A 20,431-nucleotide genomic window follows, 5' to 3' on the forward strand; every position below is an offset into this window, starting at 1 on the left:
AAGACACATTGTTGATATATCATGTAATCAGTACATTTCCGTCTTTTTCGTCTACTATATCGTTAATACTTACTTTTACACGAGTCCAAGAAAAGACAGTACGTATCGGGAATGAGCAAGTTAACCAATTCACCAGTACCATCTACGACAATGCATATTAAATCATACGAACTACCAGTTTGGTCAAAACATCCGGGAACACCCGTGAAATTGAGAGCTACTTCAACATCGGAATACGTGTTAAGCACTTCATTGTCCAGACTGCTTGTATTAAGGGGCATGGCCTTCTGTTCGCTAGACAAAATTACAGGAGTATTATCTGTTCTTTTTGTCGGATCCATTATACTGCCACTTTCTTCTGATGACAAAAACGCAAAGAATTCTAAGTCTTCTCCGGTTTCTACTTGGTTGCCAATAACTTCTAACTCTAAGTCAAATGACAGAACATTCTCTTCACCGAAGATTATGTTGATCTGATCTCCAGTTGTGATATCCAGTCTGAGCTTCGTAACTGTTATGAGAAAACGTTCAGCATAATGTCAGATTTAAAGTAATATTTTCAGTACTATTTGGTTACCAATAAACACACTGGAACAACGTATTTTCATTTCATAGTTTACAGAAAACTCCTTATGTCACACCTGTCTTAAAGGGCGGTAGTCGTCTCACCACGCATGCGCGAGATATATTGGTCTCATTTTAACAAAGATGGCGACTTTGACTGTTGCGCAAATCAACGAGTGCAAATTGGGACGTTACCAACTGTTAATTAGGTATTTGTGCGCATGGGCACGTGAGTTGAGTCGGTTGTGGGTAGAAACCCGGAGAGAGATCGAGAAGACAAGTTCACCGTGCGGTAACAATAACTCAACACTTTATTCACTTCACTCGATTACATGTAAGTTACAATGAAACAACAAACAAACTACTAATAATAACACCGGGATGTGATTGGTTGAAATAACTGTGGGTGTGGCAACAGCAGTGGGTGTCTAATTAGGTCAGACTAACAGTCTCCACATTACTCCCGGCGGCAGAAATAAATACTACATGTACATGCATTGTAGTAACGAACAAATCACTAGAAAATCGAATAAAACATAAAAAATATAAGCGAATAATAGAATAACAACGTTGATGTTCACAAAAAGAATACGAACTAAACAATTTAAAATTAAACTGTAACTAGCACAAATCAAGTCATAAAAATGTTCGATTTAAGAAGTAGGACCTGACCAGTCATTAATCCAATCCCTAATTCTTTGTCGGGCTCTGATGTTCGCCTCACGCCGTGGAGGCCGATTAGAAATAACATTAGCAGTACGTGTGTCATTAGAATCGTTAATATGTCTATTGTTATCAGTGTCCAAGATTTGTATATTATCAGTGTCCAAGCATTGCATATTATCCGTAGAGACTTCAATAGGATATAGTTTCACAATAGGACGATTTGTTTTACCGTTACGCGTTCTGATATTTGCAGCGCGAGTTATACCGTCGTTTCTAGTTATAAGAGACTCGACCACGGCTAAATCCCATAACGTACGTTTCTTGTTGTCTGAATGTACAAGTACAACGTCTCCAGACTTGATCGCGTTTGTTAATTTCCCGGTTTTTTGTCGTTCATGTCGTTCTCGGAGTGCTGATAAATATTCTAACTCCCATTTTTTCCAAAGTCGATCCATAGTTTCACTGAGCTTCGTGGCACGTTTATGGAGAGTTTCCTTTGTTTCGTACGTCGGATCGATGAGTTCCTCCATGTCGATAGTTACATGTGGTAATGTGTTCAACGTACGGCCATGGAGTAAGTGAGCTGGGGTGAGGGGAGTCGCCTCTGCGTCGTCACCATAAACATAAGTTATCGGACGGTTGTTTATTGTTGTTTCTATTTCGCACAATATAGTATTCATTTCATCCATTGTGACGAATGCGCGACGAAGTACTTTCTTTAACGTGTTCTTTGTCATACCAATCATGCGTTCATAGAAACCTCCCCACCAAGGAGCGCGTTTTGGAATGAATGTCCACTGAATGTGATGGTTTGCAAGGAAGGCTTTTACTTGCGGGTCGTTGAACAGATCGTTGATTTCCTTAGCGGCGGATAAGTAGGTCGTGGCGTTGTCGGAAACGATTCGTGTAGGCAGAGATCTGCGCGCCGCAAAACGTCGAAAAGCGCGGAGAAAACTATCGGTTGATAAATCTTGAACCAATTCCAAGTGTATTGCTCTGGTATTAGCACACGTGAAGAGACATATGTAACATTTTCTCTCGCCGCCATTTTCCCGTTTAACGTAAAGTTCACCAGTGAAATCAATGCCACAAACCTGAAAGGGTTCAGATTTCTGGGTGCGATAGTTAGGCAGACGGGCGGTGATTGGTTTCATGTAAGAACGTCCGGTAACACGTTTGCATATTACACATTTCCGTAGTAACGCCTTGACGGTAGCTCTAATCCTTGTAATCCAGTATGTTTGTCGTAATAACGTGACAGTACTTTGTAGTCCGGAATGTAGTGATCTTTCATGGGCATCACGAACTAGTAAATTCGTAAACTGGTGATCAGGAGGTATTAAAATTGGAAACTTAGCATTGTCTCCAATGGGCGCATTGTGTAGACGACCACCACAGCGGATGACGTGTTGTTTATCAATAAATAAACGAAGTTGTCGAATTAAAGGCGAGGCTTTGTTATTTTCAACTTGTAGGAATTCACGTTCTTTTTGATAACGCGTCTTCTGTACATATACTACCCATTTTGATTGTGCCTGCGCGATTTCGTTCGCTGCTAACTCATTCAGATTTCGAGATTGTGCAGGTTTTTTGATGTTATCGACGAACCTTAAAACAAGCGCGGTAATACGATTTAACTTTTGTAAAGAGTTGTATCGATTTATATCAACAATTTGACCAATGCCGGTAGTACTGACAGTGTCCAAACCAGCATTGGTTTGACCGATGATGTCAGTGTTGACTTTGTCAGCGTTTTCAGTAGAATCGTGAAGCTCGATCTGTTCATCAGTTGTACATGTTGGGGTTTTCTTATTCAGAACGTTGTTATGTACGCATTTCGGGCCATGCCACCAAAGTTTAGAATTGTTGAGCTGCTCTGTAGTTATTCCTCTTGTCAAAAGATCGGCGGGGTTTTGAGTTGTTGGAATGTATCGATAGTCCCTGAATGAAAACGATTTAATTTCCTCGATGCGATGTCTGACGAATGCCGGTAATTTAGCTTTGCTGTTAATCCAGCTGAATACAATTTGACTGTCCGAGAAGAGAATTTTCTCCTCAATATGAAGGCGTGCAGATAGTTGGTTTTCAACGAATTTTGTAAGTCTTGTTCCTAACACAGCTGCCATAAGTTCCAGTCGTGGTAGGGTGATGTCTTTCACTGGTGCAACTCGGGATTTGGCCATGACTAGATTTGCCGATGTGTTTGATACAAGATAGACAGATGCACCATACGCTTTAGTGCTGCTGTCCACAAAGCATACGAGTTTATAAGAGTTCGTTTCCTCGGCGTTAGTGTACAGGCGTGGAACGGTGATATTGGATGCATTTCGTAAGTCCGTTTCAATTTTCGACCAAGTGTTCGTTAAATGTGTCGGCAGTTCTTTATCCCATTCAAGATTCTCCTTCCATAATGTGTGTATAAATATTTTGGCTTTTACATGAACCGGATTTAATAGTCCGAGTGGATCAAACAAACAATTCGTACGTCTAACAATTTCTCGTTTAGTTATCTTCTCGGTAGGTTGGTGTTCGTACGATTTGTAGCCGATAGTATCTGTATTTGTATTCCACTTCATACCAAGTAATGATGGGTTATTGTCATCGAGTAAAACTCCGTCCTTCCTAGCGATGTCTTGCAATAGAGAACTGTTTGTTGACCACGAACGGAGATTGAACCCAGCGGAAGTAGTCAAATCGTTGGCGTCGTTGTAGTACGAAATAGCATCGACGTCATTCTTTGCACCACTTAGAACGTTGTCGACATATATATTTTCGCGTAGATCCCTGGCGGTGTTAGTGTCAAACATTTGTAGGTGTTTTCGAATAACAGCATTTAAAATGGCGGGGCTGGCGACTGATCCAAAAAGAACAGATAAGAAACGGAAGACAATAAAGTCACTTTCTGTGTCGGTCGGATCCGAAAGCCATAGAAACTTTGTAAATTCTCTGTCCTCTTCATGAAGAGCCACGTGTAAAAATGCTTTCTCCAAATCACTGACCAAGGCTATCGGATGCGTACGGAATCTTAGCAATATACCTGCTAAATCATTAAGTAACATGGGACCCTTATCGAGACAGTCGTTAAGACTCGGAGTTTGACAAGTATTGCAGCTGCAATCATAGACAATCCTAATTGGTGTAGTGGGGGAGTCCTTTTTGACGGCATGGTGAGGAAGGTAGTGCCCTTGATTCGGATTATCGGAGTCCAGTCGTTCAATAAACCCACGGTGTTCTTGCTCCTTTATAATACGGTCGTAAACAGGAAGTAAATCGGATGGAAGCTTACGTACCATATGACGTGTTCGTTTTTCGACGATCCGCCTATTTGTTGGTAATACCGGGTGATTTTCTTTCCAGGGAAGTCGGGCAAAGTATTGTTTGTCGCGTTGTTCGATATTCTGTTCGCAAAACGTTTCGAATTCGTCTGCCTTGTCATCAGTAGAGTCCGTGTTGGCAGGTTCACGAATGCCAATGGTGTCAAAATCCCAGAGTTTAGTTACGGGATCGTCAGTTGGTGAATATGCGTTCACGTGAAAGCTGGTGACGTCAGTTGGGAATGACGCATCACGTGACGTTGGTCCAGAGAGTAGGTAACCCAAACGAGATGAAACAGCGGTCGGCCCGTTGCCTTTGATGGTTTTGTCGCCCACAAATGACCAATAATGATCGGCACCAATCAAAAGAGATATGTTCAAATATTTATGGTTTACAGCAGGATGCGCTAGCTGGAGTCCTTTGATGTGCGGTAAATTCAGTACAGCTGGACAAATATGATTGTTAATTGGATTGCAGATATCAGGAACAATTAACGTAGATATTGATATATCGGGCCCCCATGTTGTTTTTACCGTCAACGTTACGTAATTGAGCCTTTTCGGCGCAGATTTCTTATTGCCAAAGGTGGAGATTTGGACCGATGTTTGTCCGTCTGGCGTCAGGTGTAAATGGTCGGCTAATTTCTCAGAGATAAACGATCTTGTAGCTCCTTCGTCAAATAGGATTGTTGCGTCGGCCGATGCTTTATCCGAGTAGACTTGAGTAATCGCCGTTTTGAGAAGTACGTTGCCGCTAGTTGATTGAAGGTCGGTTGACACAGAATTAGCGTGGATTTTCTGGCTGTTGGTATTGCTTGAAGTGTCTGGTTTCGATAGTTTTGGCGATTGTTTGAACGCATGATGAATCGTAGTGTGGTGTTTGCTGTCGCATTTCCGACATTTAAAGACAGATTGACAAGATCGCGAAGAGTGTCCTTTGCTTAAACAATTAAAACATAGTCCTTTCGTTTTGATGATCTCGAAGCGTTGCATATGGTCGGTTACGTTCGTGCAATCGAAGGGACGATGTGAATTACTGCAGAAAACACAATCTGGTTTGCGAGTTTTTGTGTTGGTGTGAAGTGCTTGAGCAGAGAACTGTACATTACGCATAGGCGATTCGTTGTAGGCGAAAGACGATACGGAATTGTTAGAGATTTCGCCAGCCTCCATTGCTTCGATCTCCTTACACACAGATTCACGTAGATTTTTAAATGACCAATCGTCGGTTCCATGGTCGCGAGTGATGATTCGACGGAAATTTCCTGGAAGTTTTTCTAGGATGATAGGTATGAGGAAATCTCCGTACGAGTCTTCGCTCTTCCCAAGTGCTTCTAAGCCTCTTCTGTAACTCTCCATGTTGTCGTAGAAAAACTTTAGTGAGGATAAGTCATTAGACGGTTTTGGCAATTCCCAAAGTGCTTTCATATATGCATTTCGTATTTTATGTTTCAGTCCGTAACGTCGTTTTAGTAATTCTAAGGCGTGTTTGTAGTTCTCGTTTGTCAGTTGTAATCCCTCGATTACTTTAGCCGCTTCTCCCTTTACATGTGCTCGTAGGTATTGAAATTTATTTACCTCATCCAACATGTCGTCCTTGTCTATAGCTGCTTCAAACGTGTCGATAAAACTTTGCCAAGAAAGAATATCACCTGAAAATTCTTCGAGATCTAGTTTAGGTAGATTTACAGTTCGTCTTCTGGACGCTGAGTTGTTACTTGTGAACGACGTGCTTGACATTTCAGATGATGTCTGTGTTGTTGGCGTTGTTGGTGTATCGGCGCGTTGGATGAAGTTCCTTATCTCCACGATTCTTTCTTTGATATCAATGACGTAGTTGTCTGCATCAAGAAATAGATTGTCGAACTCTGTTTCGTCGGCTCTTTTGAGAATTTCTTCATCCAATGCTCTGATCTGCTCCAATCTTGATGTAATATCTTCATGCGTTGCGATGAGAACGTCTTTTTCATGTTGCGTCAATGGGTCATCTTTGGACATGATGTCAGTGGCTTTTTGTAACTGTCTCGTCATTTGAGCACGGTGTCCTCTTCTACTTGCAGAATGTTTAACTCGTTCTGCCATGTTTCTATGCGTTGTAGAATTTCCTCCAAAGTACGTTGATCCTGGTCTCGGCACCAAATGTGCGCATGGGCACGTGAGTTGAGTCGGTTGTGGGTAGAAACCCGGAGAGAGATCGAGAAGACAAGTTCACCGTGCGGTAACAATAACTCAACACTTTATTCACTTCACTCGATTACATGTAAGTTACAATGAAACAACAAACAAACTACTAATAATAACACCGGGATGTGATTGGTTGAAATAACTGTGGGTGTGGCAACAGCAGTGGGTGTCTAATTAGGTCAGACTAACAGTCTCCACAGTATTTTTGTAGGTGATTGGAAGGTGACGAAGGAGTCATCGTCGGTAATTAGTGCACATCGCGCCCAGGTCAAACCTCATACTTGTGATTTTCATGTTTTGCTTTTCGTCATCGAGCGCGCCAGTTTGAAACCTCTACCTCGCGCATTTTTGGGCAATTTCGTTCCCCAGTAAAGTGCGCCACATACGGTAGTATAGGGAATTGTTTGTTTTTTTCTGTTTCCGAACATGTTTTGTCGATCGAAATACTCTGATAAGATATGTATTTCAAAGTATTATTCGATAAATGTAAAACGTTCAACATATGTTTTGTTAGTGGTATATAATAATAGTAATATATAAAAAAAATGAAAATAACAAAATTAAAACCGAGTCAATTTTCAATTAGATGAAATGAAAAACGTTTTGGCTCAAATTTGAACATAAGTTTTTTTGTAATAAAAATGATATGTTGTCGAATATTTTAATCAGAACATCCATACATCCAAAACAGAGAACACTTACTTGGCGCATATGCCACATCTGATCCGACACATACGAACAATCGAAATAAAAAAATAAATCCCGAATATAAAACCAATATTACGTTTTGACAAAAATATATATTTCGAAAATAAACGATAGAATTTAAAATAATACTTATACTAAAATTAATTCTTATGAATAGGAATCTCCAGCGTATAGGATAGAACTACCTATAGCCTCCAAAATTCAAAAACTTGACACCGAGCTCTTGAAAATGCCTGACTTTAAACTAGTCATTATTTCAAAAAACATGTGTGCAAATTACTGACTATTACTAATATACATTTGAACAAAATTGTGGGTGTTACTGCTATGTTGAAGAAAAACACTGTATTATTTACTAATATCTAGAGTCCTAACCCAGTCAATATTTGGGAACAGGCTTATTGTGATAACAAGAAACAGTGTATTTCAATAAATGTTTATGGAGTGTCAATTGTTTACCCATTAAACATTAAATAAAACAGATCCTCTTGTTCAATCTGTTCAATGCCTATTCTGTTGTTGTGTGATAATTTGAGTTCGAGAACAATGACAGAACACACATCTTACTTGCATTGCAGGGCGTAGGCAGCAGAGTAAACAATAACACTACCAGCAATGTACGAACGCCATCGGATGTTGTTGCCGGTAAACCACCCATTTTGCCACCAGAGCTGAGATCAGATAAAATGAGTAAAAAAAAAAACATATCTTCCCATCTCATGAAGATGAATATAAATGTTGTATGTAGAATGTAGTAAACGAATATAATTCGAGGATTTGTTATTAAAACTCATTCTCACTCACACACAGGTATTTTCTGCGAGGAATAACAAGGGAATGTACTGTTCATGCTATAAATGTCGCTTTTTCTGTGCAGCAAATTTAACATTTTTAAGCCTTATTAGTATTTCTAATTATATCACTCGCCAATGACCTACAAGTGCTATAATTATCCATGTACTTACAGATGGGTATTAAATGGGAGGTTATACAAGGATCTTAATAGCTTATTTATTTGGGAGCAAATCGTTAAACGTTTATTTTATCATAGTTTTCATCTTCCACAGTGTACTCCATATTGTACTTTACAATAAAAAGAATTGCTTCACAGGTGGATTAAAATTCTACTTACTGTTATAATATCAACACTATGTTGACTTTATTCCGAGTGGAAACATTCGCAATTTTACACTTCGTTAAACATGATATCCGAATTATTGGTGCATCATTCACCTATGATGGCCTACGATACCTGATGCGTACTACAATGACGATAATACTAGATGGTACATTTGGTAAGGTAAACCGGCGGAAAATTGAATTTGTGAATTTTGTAAATCTACATGTACTAATGTTCAACCCTGTGAGTAAATAAGTCTGACAATGGCATGTATTTTGTAGGAGGCAAAATGAATGTTAGTAAATAAAATCGCAATCGTAAATTATCTGATTAATTTGGCATGAATTTGTACCAACAAACATACACAAATATTCTCACGAGTGAAGACAATTTTGTATCAACTTTACCTGATATGGCGGGCACACTTAAAAGCGTCCTGTAAAAGCGATGTCGTGAGCACAAGAATACCCAACGATTATGTGATACTCCGTTCTCCAGTCATGGATAACATATAATGACGTCAGTTATGCAGAGTGGATCTATATTTGGCAAATTTTCATATAATCCCACAAAGAAATCAACCGGCATTTTATTTAAAACCCTGCTAATGCCCCTTAATTCAGCATGTACTCCATGATGCATTTTAAACAGTATCGCACCTCGTTTGGTACATTCCATGGAATTGAACAAGAATTTAAAACGGTATCAGGGCTACATTTACCTAAGTGGGTCGTTTATCAAATCATGATAATTAAATACTAATTACAATTGAAGCAAACTAATTATAGGAATAATCTATCAACTTCAATAAACATCTATTGGGATTACAATAACTCCTACTACGAAATCCGATGAAAATACCCTACGTTGTTATGGAGAAAATATTATTTTGTCTGTGTGTCGACACTACAACATAATAACACTTTTACCCAAATAATGATTATACACGTACAAATAAATTTGTCGAACAAACTTAAATGCAACGTATGTATTTATTTTACATTTACGTGAAACTAATTAATAAACTACCAAATTAGAAATTTGTGTCTTTGAAATGCAATTTAATAAATCACTGTGGTTGACATTTTTGCATTTCGTTATGTGGCGTGCACATAATACATATTTACTTTTACATACTACTATTCACTGTGCGCGTATGAGTACAAATTTATGTAAGTACAAGTGCAATGTGTGATCAAAAGGTAGATATTTTGACAAAATCGACATTGAACCAGAGGCATATTAATCTGTTTGTATGATAGCTAACACTGCATTATTTAATGGCATTGCCCGATTGAACAAAGTACAATTGCTCATGCTAAGGCGAATGGGGCGATAACCAAGTCAAGTTAACGACAATGTGTAACTGTACGACGTAGCCTGCATTACGTTTGTTGTTTAACACTGACATTTATCGTTGTATAGTAATGTCTATGTGCTTGTCCTTGGATGGTGAGTAAGGTATAGCGTCCTCATGTGTGTCATATCTAGCAAAATAATGTAGTAATTTCAATCTCTTGATAAAATCTATCTCAGTGGAAGCAGTAAACATATTTCACGTCTCAAGCGACATCACAATTTCAAATTCCTGAGAGCCACATACTGTCTCTCTCTAGCACACAGGGGAAGTAATATGCGATAAGTGTCAATAAAAGCTTACCCAAGTAACGTAAACTAAGCTCACAGTATGTCTTCAACAGAGACATACGTATTTTATTTCACTTACAAGTTACATTGTTTGCTAACATAGGTGGTCATCAGTAAAAATGCTGTTAAAGGTATTATTACAATGACACTCACCCTAATTTACTACATGTAAGCCAGCAAATTGTATACACCACCAACTAAATGAAAACAAATAATTATACTGAAAATAGTATAGAATAGAAAAATGACTAAAATTGGTATTGCATCTAAACTGGCACAATGTTATCAATGTCCGTCTTTTTTAGTAATATTCCATCACCAAGAAATCCCTCTTTTTCATCTTTCCCCAGCACGCTTCATAAACGACAAGCTGGCGGTTTACACGGCCTCTTCTACTCCATTACATATTACGTTCGTGCTGCAAAAATAAAGTCACATGTCATCGAAAGAAACACGTCCAGTGTAAGTTGTGTCCAATTTTCTACTCTTGAAAATTGATTGACTAGAGTACGAAATGTTATCGTAACGTGTCTATTTTGAAGTGTTATCGTATCGTATGCATTTTCAATTTTTTTTAAATTTTTTTAATATACATACCTGTTCACAATTCAGTTCATCATAACCATCTGAACAGTCATATTCACCATCACAAACTTTGTAACTGGGAATACAATAATCATCGGAGGGACATTTCATTTGATATATACGACATTCTGTGTAATGAAGAAAGTTGAAGGCTTCAACATATGATAAACAGACAAAAACTCGTGAGCTCAGCAATAAACCAATTGATTAAATTGATACTATCCTAAGTTCACAGGTGCTGTTGCTCTGACAGCTTTTGATTCTGTGTGCAACTACACTCACCCGTAGACGCAAACATCATAAGCCACGTTGCAATTACTTTCCATATGAACGAGAATGAAAGACATTGACCCGGAGTTATTTTACACATAGTTGAGTGGTCGTTAAAGTTGTTATTGTTTCAAATATCAAAGTAAACAACATCACAACGTTACAATTCAGACAAATAAAGCCAGTTCTACTACACTGGCTCACTCCCAAAATGTCTGTACGACTTTCCAACTAAGTTTTCGTTTTTAAATCATTTATTCTATTATCTAGTGCAAACATTATACAGCTGGAACACGATATATATTTTTAATATAATTGCTTAGAGAAACAGCATATGTGTTTGCCAATCAGTCTTTATGAAATGTATTCAAAATAATCAGGCAATTAGAAAACGACGTGTACATTGCAAAAGCTTATATTGATAATAATAATAAATTATTTTTTGACACTATATGATGTATTTTAAATATTGATTCAAATCTATTAACATTGACGTTCATTTGATTTACAAATCACAGTGTGTAACTGCTCTACTTACTACATCCTTTTTCATCGCTCTTATCCAAACAGTCAAAATAACCATCACACATCAATGATGATGCTCCAGGAGAGTATCGATTAATTACCTGCTCATTGTCACAAGTATACAGTTCTGTAACATCAATAATCATCGAACATGTTATAATATTATGTTATTATATGTCGGTAAACATGTTCCCAACCTTGGAGAGAAGATGGCATTAAAAGATGAAGGACAAAACGTATGCATAATTACGCAGAATATTTTCTGGTCCTTGGTTTTTCAAACTGCTGAGACGATCTGTCGAAAAAGTCATTGCACTATTGTTGGTGATTTGTTGTGGTAACCTCATACTCATTGAATTGTATATTAAACACAACCCTATTAATAAAGTGAGTTTAGTTAGATATTGATTTTGTTTCACTCGACTGCATTTTAAATAAGCAATACATTGACGAAGACTAAATTATTTGTCATGCTACTGTGATGAATTTGTTTGCCCGTATCTGTTGATCGACTTATTTAGCTGATTACTCGCGAATGGCTGTGTTATGTCTGTCATCATTTAGGCTCATGCAAGGTCCTGGACGGAACTCGACTCAGTGATTTGGAACTAATTACGATATAACCGTCGCTATCCGGACTACTATTTCTGACATACAGTTGGTATTCGCAGTTACTAATATAGTGAACGATTAATCAAAAGATATGACGTGTCCAGTACTTAGTGTGATTGGCCGTATGATTGAAGGTCCGCGCCTTATAGACTTTAAACTTCTTTGTAATTGGTTAAGATTTTGAAAATGAATAAAGTTGTTTTTAGTTGGTCTTGGCGAGGACACCACGAGAGACGCAGTCTTGGTCCAGTCTAGGGACAGAGTCTTGGGTCAGCCTTGCGATAGTCTTGGAGACTTTTCCCCAGGGCGCTGTGTCTTATAGAGTGCTCGACTGACCGACTAAAGACGAGAGTTGAAACGTAATTTGTTGTGTGTATCTATTTGACTGTAAAGTTTAAGTGACTTTCCCGATCCCGTACCTCAAGGGGACGCGATAGAGAGAAGAGACGATATTCCCCCTGACACATGTGGAGAACCGTAGAGAAGAAGAATTTCCCCCCCGTTATACTATTCGATCGAAGTTTTGAGAATTTCACTACCGCACTGGCGTGAGTGCCCACTGCTATATAAGATGATAGGTGTTTCACTTTATGGCACGGCACCGACCGAATTTGTACTTACCACAAATGAGTTCATCGGAATTATCCCCACATGTATCCTGGCCATCACATATACCATAGAACGATATACAATTACCATTATCACAAAGAAATTTTCCTTCCGCGTCAGAGCATTCTGCAACAGAAAAAGTTTTAATGAATTGAAAAAAAATTTATTACTAGAAAGTATCAAACCCACAAAGTTTTGTGCGATACGGTGACACACGTTGAGTATGGTATGCTATTGTCCCCCACACTGTGGCTGCAATAATACATATTATTCACGTTTAAGAGAAATTGAGTAAAATAATACAGTATACTGAAAAGAATTTGCGATTAGTGTGTACTCACTTACCACACACTTCATCTGAACCATCAATGCAATCGTTCGTACCGTCACATCTATTCCAACTGCTGATACAAAACCCATCGCCACAATCGAATTCACTAGAATGACATGCTGAAAATCATTTAAATTACGCTTGAATCAAATAACTAAACACTGAGTCATAATAAATATGAATGTTTACTGCTATACCAGTCACTTTTAGATAAAAAGAACATTCATTATTGAAGTTACCTAGCATAAACCGTTGCTCAGATACAGCAGTGCACAATACTAAAAGCAAAAGCAAATTAACCCAAGGGTCTTATGTTGTGACAACATTGTGTTATTATTTTAGTGTGTTATTATGTAAGAAGTTTAAGAGTTATGGTTATTATTGTGAACGTATGCTGTGTTTGAATTTTAGTGAGAAGCACTATTATTTGGACGTGTTGATTAATTTGACTGAAGACCTTTTATGTAATATATGCAACGATTTCTTGGCAAACAATGGATTGAGCAATGGTTTAATTAACATTGTATAGTGATGTGAGTTGTAATAAGCTATGGGACGCATTTGCAGGTAGGGGTATTAAGTGTCGCTTGGAGTGACTTGTATGAGAGTGTATATATTGTAATGCAAATTAGACTGGTGCGTGCTGGATAATTGTGAGGTGTGATGTTTGTCAGTTTACCATCAGCTGTCCAGAGGCGAGCATCTTCTGCTATTGTACTGGTGGTGACTTATAATTCCACTTTTTTAATTTACTCTTCACGACTTTGTAGGCTATCCTAGGTAGAACTAATTTTCGCATCTCTACTTGATTTGTCTTTTTTTTTTTTTGTCGGTGTTTTTCATACCGAATAAACTATACTGAAGACAGCCATATTCATCAATGATTTCAAACACAGTCTACACCACTATAAGAAGGAGATCAGTATCTAGATAATCCATGTTAGCTGCGAATCACTTGTAATGACATCACTGCCAAGTGTATTGTCAGCAAGGTCATGGAATTAAACAAGAAGAGTATGGGAGTTTTATTTTAGCTAATTCTACCACCCAAGCACTCAACAAATATATGGTTTGGGAAACGTCACATATTCAGTACCCTTGGGAAAAATTTTATTTAAGTTGATGTTTTTGAGAGATACGTTTAAAATTTAGTTTTACTATTTTTTGTGGTAAATTAATAAACTGTATAAAAACATTTACTTCTGATGAAATCTACAGAATCTTGATATAATACACAGCATGAACAAGACATATCTTGCAATAAAAAAGTGACATATGAATATAATCGTCAATTGCAATGCATGTATTATCATATTAAAAACATAAACGTGCAATTGTTATAGGGTTATGAACACACAATATACAGGTAAGAGGTGCGACTCCTGATTTAACATTTAAATCTTGTATCTAAAACTACAAAATAATTTTAGTTGTGATGTACATAATCATATTTTACCCACAGTGACGCAGTTATATCTCTGTTGTATTAACCAACTTTTTCAATTATCATCACTTAGGAATACCTGTGTTGATGTACTTACGGCATTCATGCTCATCGCTACCGTCCGAACAGTCTACATTTCCATCACAAATGAGTTTTTTAGAAATCAGTTCTCCTCCTCCTGTGCACTCAAAATGACCTGGAACGCATTATTTAAAAAAGAGCACGTATATGAGCGCGACTTTCGACTAAAACTGGAATTGGGTTTGTTATAAAATAACTACGAATGACAAACTTAAATAAATTTAATCATGTAATTAACGAAGTCAGTGTGCATGATGCTTCTCGTTTCTTACCACATTCCTGTTCATCGCTGTTGTCGCCACAGTCGTCGTACGCATCACATTGATTATTAGAATGAATACATCTTCCGTTTTCACACTGGAAACCGAAATCACCGCAAGCTAAAAATTAATATAAATAAAACGTTTATTGAATCATAAATTAAACATCGAATTGGTAAAAACTAATAAACATGAAACAGGTGTATAAAACACAAAAAATGATCTACATACCACAGCCGATTTCATCTTCTCCATCATCACAGACAGGATTACCATCACATCGATCCCATGGTCCAATGCATCTTGTACCATTATCGCATGGCATCATGGGTAGATTGCACTCTGGGTGGAGGCAAGAAGAGATTGCATAAGTAACACTTCTCTGCTCTATGGAATGTTGCTTTTCAAAAACCCAAATGTCAAAATGAGCGTTAGTGCGTTTGGCAGTATTGGGTTTTGAATATAATATGATATGACACAGACAAATAAAATACCTTTTAAACTTGATTGATTTAAAGTAGTAATTCGGTCTTACAAAAATATCATTTAGATTTTCTCAGAATTGAGTTTGCTGTGTTATATTTGGGAAAAAACTATCTATGTAATGCTTGGTATTACACAATGTCATCAATGATAGAAGTACAACAGGAACACAAGTTTTCACTTGAATAACATGTCATTAATTAGGCATACCAAGACAAGTATATATACTTAATACAATTTCCATACAATGTTTTATTAATGTATTTTTCAATTACATATATTGTCCAATTAGGTCACGTGCTGCGCCACAGCTGATGCGTAGTTATTCCATTGACTGAATTAGCTGACTTCGTAAAGAATTACGTATAATGATACAAGAGATCACATTCAAATACAGCTTGTCAATTTCAGATGATCATGTGTCCATTTGCATATTTTCAATTGCGTTGTGTTCTTTGAAATCTAACTCACAGATAATAATTTATTATTTTGCAACTTCAGAGATTTTGTCTTTAAATATTCCCTTGTAATCGGTAATTACGATAATTAATTTTGGTATCTTTTTAATACCTAAAAAGCCAAACGAAACTGGTTCCCGCATGATGTCTCAGCTGGAAAACAGTATAATATATAACAAAACATGGCTTGGTTTATAAGCGTTAAACTTAAACAGGCGCAAGTAGTTATGAGATCATCTAACGGATGTTTATCCCCCCACGTCATATTCACTGCCCTTTCAGTTGTGGTGAGACCTGGGCAAACAGTTCGTTAGAATATATATAGAGTCACATTTACCATTTAATCTTCAAACAAATTATTGATTGAGCATGTATTTTGTCTCATCTGGATGATTGTAAAAATACACTCACCGCAATTAAGTTCATCTTCCCCGCTATCACAATCAACGTCACCATTGCAAACCATAAACACGCCAATACAAGTACCATCAGCACATCTATACATGAAATCTTCTGGACATCCTATTCCCGGCGCTGTGAAAATGGAAGTCACTCTCTGGTAACATAACGCATTGAAAATTCGAATGCCGATACCCAAGTACTGTAAATTAATCAGCTCGACTACAAGAGGACCCTTTTCTCGAGCACCGAATGGCTTTGTTACACGTTTACATGTATATGAACAAACTACTTACCACATTCGTCTTCATCGGAGTTGTCGCCACAATCATTTTCACCATCGCAAATGTCTCTCGCTGGCAACAACACACCATTATTGCATTCAAATAATACTACAATAAATATTTGAATATTGGACACTGTATACAGACCATACTATTTATAAATCGTGAATTAACTGAATAATTATAAAATTGATATTTCACTGTAAATACATATGTACTGCACTAGCGAGGCACAAAAAGCAACATCACAATTGACGTTTCGTAGCTCGTGTATTTGAGCATTTTGATTGTATTTCAACATGTGCTTCAATAAAAAAATACGTTTCAAAATGTATTGCAAATGTATTATGAAAGTTCATGTGAGATAGTGTCGTGCTAGTACACACATGATGTTTAGCTATATGTGTGAGAGGCACGGGTAGAAATAAAGTCACTTCTGTAAAAATGAATGAATTAATTCCAATCAAATATGGATCTAATACGTGCAAAATAGTTTACGGGACTCACTAAAGGCCTTCAAAAGTATCAGAATTACCGGCCAGGGGCCTTGACATTTTATTGGATTTTATACCGCCAGAAAAGCCCCTGTAGTCGGGCTTCATCCTATACGTAATAAACTTTTATATGAGCAAAAATATCAAACATGAAAGTGGGCCATGATACACGCAGAACAAACGAGTCATGTATCATTTGAGAAAGAAAATAGAAAGATAAAGATAAAAATTATCCAAAAAATTAAAAACCGTCCCAAATAATGTCCATTTAAAATGATGCTGAAAATATCGTAAAGTTGACTGACATCAAGTCAAAAATAGCTCAACAATTAAATAACATCTATGTTTTCAGATATATAATCAAAAATAACACAATTGCGCTTCAGTGTATGGCTTACCACAGTTGTCTTCGTCACTCCAGTCGCCACAGCTGTTAGATCCATCACATCGATCCCACGTAGAATAACATTTTCCATTTGCACAATCGAATTCATCGTGGTTGCATCCAATTTTTGGTTCTAAACAATAATTATGTAGAGATAATATTGACAACAACTAGTTACGATTCTGGACTGGTTTAAATGTAGATCTATTAATTTGTTACTGGTTTAGCTAACACGTTATTAAATACATTCAGCAATGAAATATAGAATTAACCGTTATGTGCCCTTGCTTTCCAGAAACAAAATATTACATACCACATCCAACTTCATCGCTTCCATCTTCACAATTCTCATAACCATTGCACAATTCAGATTTGGGGAAAATCTTTCCGTCCGAGCAGGTGACTAATAGAGAAGTATATATATCAATTATACCCGTTTCCGGTTTCATATATTGAATCTACACGTGTTCGTAGTGAGATATTTCAACTATGGCACATATTCGAAATTATACAACCAAGTTAGTTCGGTTCACTCACCAATGAAGTCCTCACAGTCCTTCTCGTCTGATCCATCTACACAATCTTTATAAGCGTCGCACTGTTTTTCTTGTGGTATTTTATGCCCAAGTGGACAATCAAAACGCGGCCAATCTAAATGTGACAATTAAAGATATGTTAAGTTTCAAGTCAATTATTGCGCCAACAATATGGCTACGCGTGTCCCGGGGTCATATGCAAAGTAGCGTAGCCTCATTAGAGGATGACTAACGCATGTAGAATTATGTATTAATAGTGGAATCGCACGCTGGGAGGATGAACACTATTTGAGGAGCAAATAATTTTAAAAAAAATCGAACCGATAAATTCGAATACTAACGGCAATCTATTTCATCACTTCCATCAGGACAGTCCGAAAACCCGTTACACCTTTGGTCTTTTGGTATGCATGTTAGCTCATCCATACAGGCGAACTCGCTTTCAAAACAATCTGGAAGAAAATAAACCAAATATATTTACTAGTCAAATTCACTGTGGCGAAAAATGTGGACATAGTCCAATCGGTAAAATACAAAAGTACACCAATTATTATGTAATTAAAACACTGCTATCATTAAATAATTAAACTTCACAAATATTTTTTAAACGTTATCGGAAGTTATGAGGAAGTATTATTTAAAACGGAAATTGCGAAATTTCTATATGGTGACCGAGAATTGTCTGTCCGATATTTAGTTTAATTGAAAGCTATTATTTGTCAACGGAATCATAATTATTCAATTATTCTTTTTAGCTAGACATAACTAAATTCGTAATTATCTAATTCTAATTGGCATCGCCAAAATAATAACAGCTAAGTGGGGATTTAACAAAAATGACATAAACTAGATAGAATAATCTTTTTATTCTTTTTTTAAATATGTGCCTGTTTCTATTTTATTTCTCTTGATTTTTGTTATTGATTAAATTGATTAAATGGGTTTTTTTAAATATTTTTATATCATTTTTTCTGTCAAACGAGATGCTTTGAATTGGCCCATCTGGTGAACAGAAACACAAGTATTTGTTTTTACCCTAAACAATTGTACGAGATAACTACCAACTATAAGTAATCAGCTAAAAGTTTCACTTACCTTGCGTCGGCTCAACGCACGTCATTCCACAATCGGTGTCACAACATTTAAAGTTAGTTGGACATTCTTCGTCATATTGACATTTCGATGTACACGATGTTGACAATTTGGTAAAGGGACATTGGCCTGGCTTTAAACCTTGTACAAATCAAATGTCATTCGAACCATAGTAAGTTATGAAATATTTACTAATTGACAACACGTTACCAATTTATAATATTACACAAGAACACATTTGCATGGAGATATTTTCCATAGAATATTCAATTACCTCCATTGTGGTATAAGACACTTATTGTGGTAGAATAATTCTATCTAAGACAGCAATTATTATTAATATTAGTAGTACAATGAATCAACTATAAATCTGGAAAAGGCACCTGAAATAAATACCAGACACATTGATTACCCGTAATGACATTCACATTGCAATTCGTCGTAATATGTACATACCTAAACACATTGGAGGAGGCTGATTTGACGCTGTCATTGTGCGAGCAATATAATTTCCGTATTTATTGACGCATGCACATTCTCCTCTCGCGAGACACTGGAGGGACGAAAAACTTCCATCTTGTTCACACCGCCACACGACTGGGATTCCGTACCCTGCTTGATTTTGGCTTGCAAGCATTGCTGTCTCATGGCAGTAATTATAAGGATGATCTGTAACCTTATCAATCAAATTATCTGTAATTTAAGCAGATTCCAGGTGTATTGTTGTATGCTGCTTAAACTATACAGTAGTAAAAGTCCTTCCTATCTTCTGTCAAGTATTGATAGATAATTACTGATGATTTTTGACGAATAAAAGCTATATTTACAGTGCGCGGGAAGTAAAGGCAATTTAAATAAGCACTTTAGCGCAACTGTATTAAGCAAGACAACGATGTCGAAGCGAGTATATGTTATCCAAGGTATCACGCAATATATCCGTGTAATATAATATCCCGAGTGAAAAATTATATTCACGCCTAGAGTTAGCATAGAATACACTTTTTTCTTGGCAATCAATTGTAACTTTACCATTTGGTTCGTGGTAGAATTTATGACATCCCTACACAATAGTAAAGGGATGGGTCATCGACTATCACACATATGTTGTAGATTATACATTCTGTTCATTTAGCGATACATTAATGCACTTATTTTATCTCCATAAATGTTTTTGTATATGTGGTTGTACTCGTTGTTGGTTTGTGTAGTGAAGTGTGAAAAAAATCATGAATATAGCTTACCAATATCATTAGCGAAACTGTTGGCGAATATTGAAGAAATAACCATTAAAAGGTATAACGATTTCCACTCCATGTTGACTATATGAAGTATCCTACACCAATGAAATGTGTACTATTACTGGTGTTACTATCACTCTTA

At 36.9% G+C, this 20,431-nt stretch overlaps 2 protein-coding genes across 2 annotated transcripts in view; both read right to left on the bottom strand.

Annotated features, from left to right (window-relative positions):
- The window catches only part of LOC102802217 (uncharacterized), a 37,622-nt gene extending 29,528 nt beyond the window's left edge, over positions 1–8,094 (bottom strand). The window contains exons 1-2 of the mRNA XM_085507324.1: positions 8,004–8,094; positions 74–511 (exon numbers count right to left, since the gene is read on the bottom strand). Coding sequence (XP_085363450.1) covers positions 74–511; positions 8,004–8,094 — 529 coding nt within the window. The remainder of the gene's footprint in view (positions 1–73; positions 512–8,003) is intronic.
- A 2,134-nt stretch (positions 8,095–10,228) lies between these two features.
- LOC100378146 (uncharacterized) lies at positions 10,229–20,431 on the bottom strand. Its single transcript, XM_006824930.3, has 17 exons — positions 20,293–20,431; positions 19,508–19,744; positions 19,055–19,192; positions 18,301–18,411; positions 17,961–18,074; positions 17,737–17,826; positions 17,437–17,556; positions 16,557–16,652; positions 16,273–16,395; positions 15,152–15,262; positions 14,933–15,040; positions 14,677–14,775; positions 13,150–13,254; positions 12,817–12,930; positions 11,597–11,710; positions 10,801–10,916; positions 10,229–10,621 (listed from the first exon to the last, which is right to left on the bottom strand). The coding sequence occupies exons 1-17, from the start codon at positions 20,363–20,365 to the stop codon at positions 10,604–10,606; spliced, it is 1,887 nt and encodes a 628-aa protein (XP_006824993.3). The 5' UTR covers positions 20,366–20,431; the 3' UTR covers positions 10,229–10,603.

Source organism: Saccoglossus kowalevskii, chromosome 13 (genome assembly GCF_978046115.1).
Source record: "Saccoglossus kowalevskii chromosome 13, keSacKowa6.1, whole genome shotgun sequence".
Taxonomy (NCBI): Eukaryota; Metazoa; Hemichordata; class Enteropneusta; family Harrimaniidae; genus Saccoglossus; species Saccoglossus kowalevskii.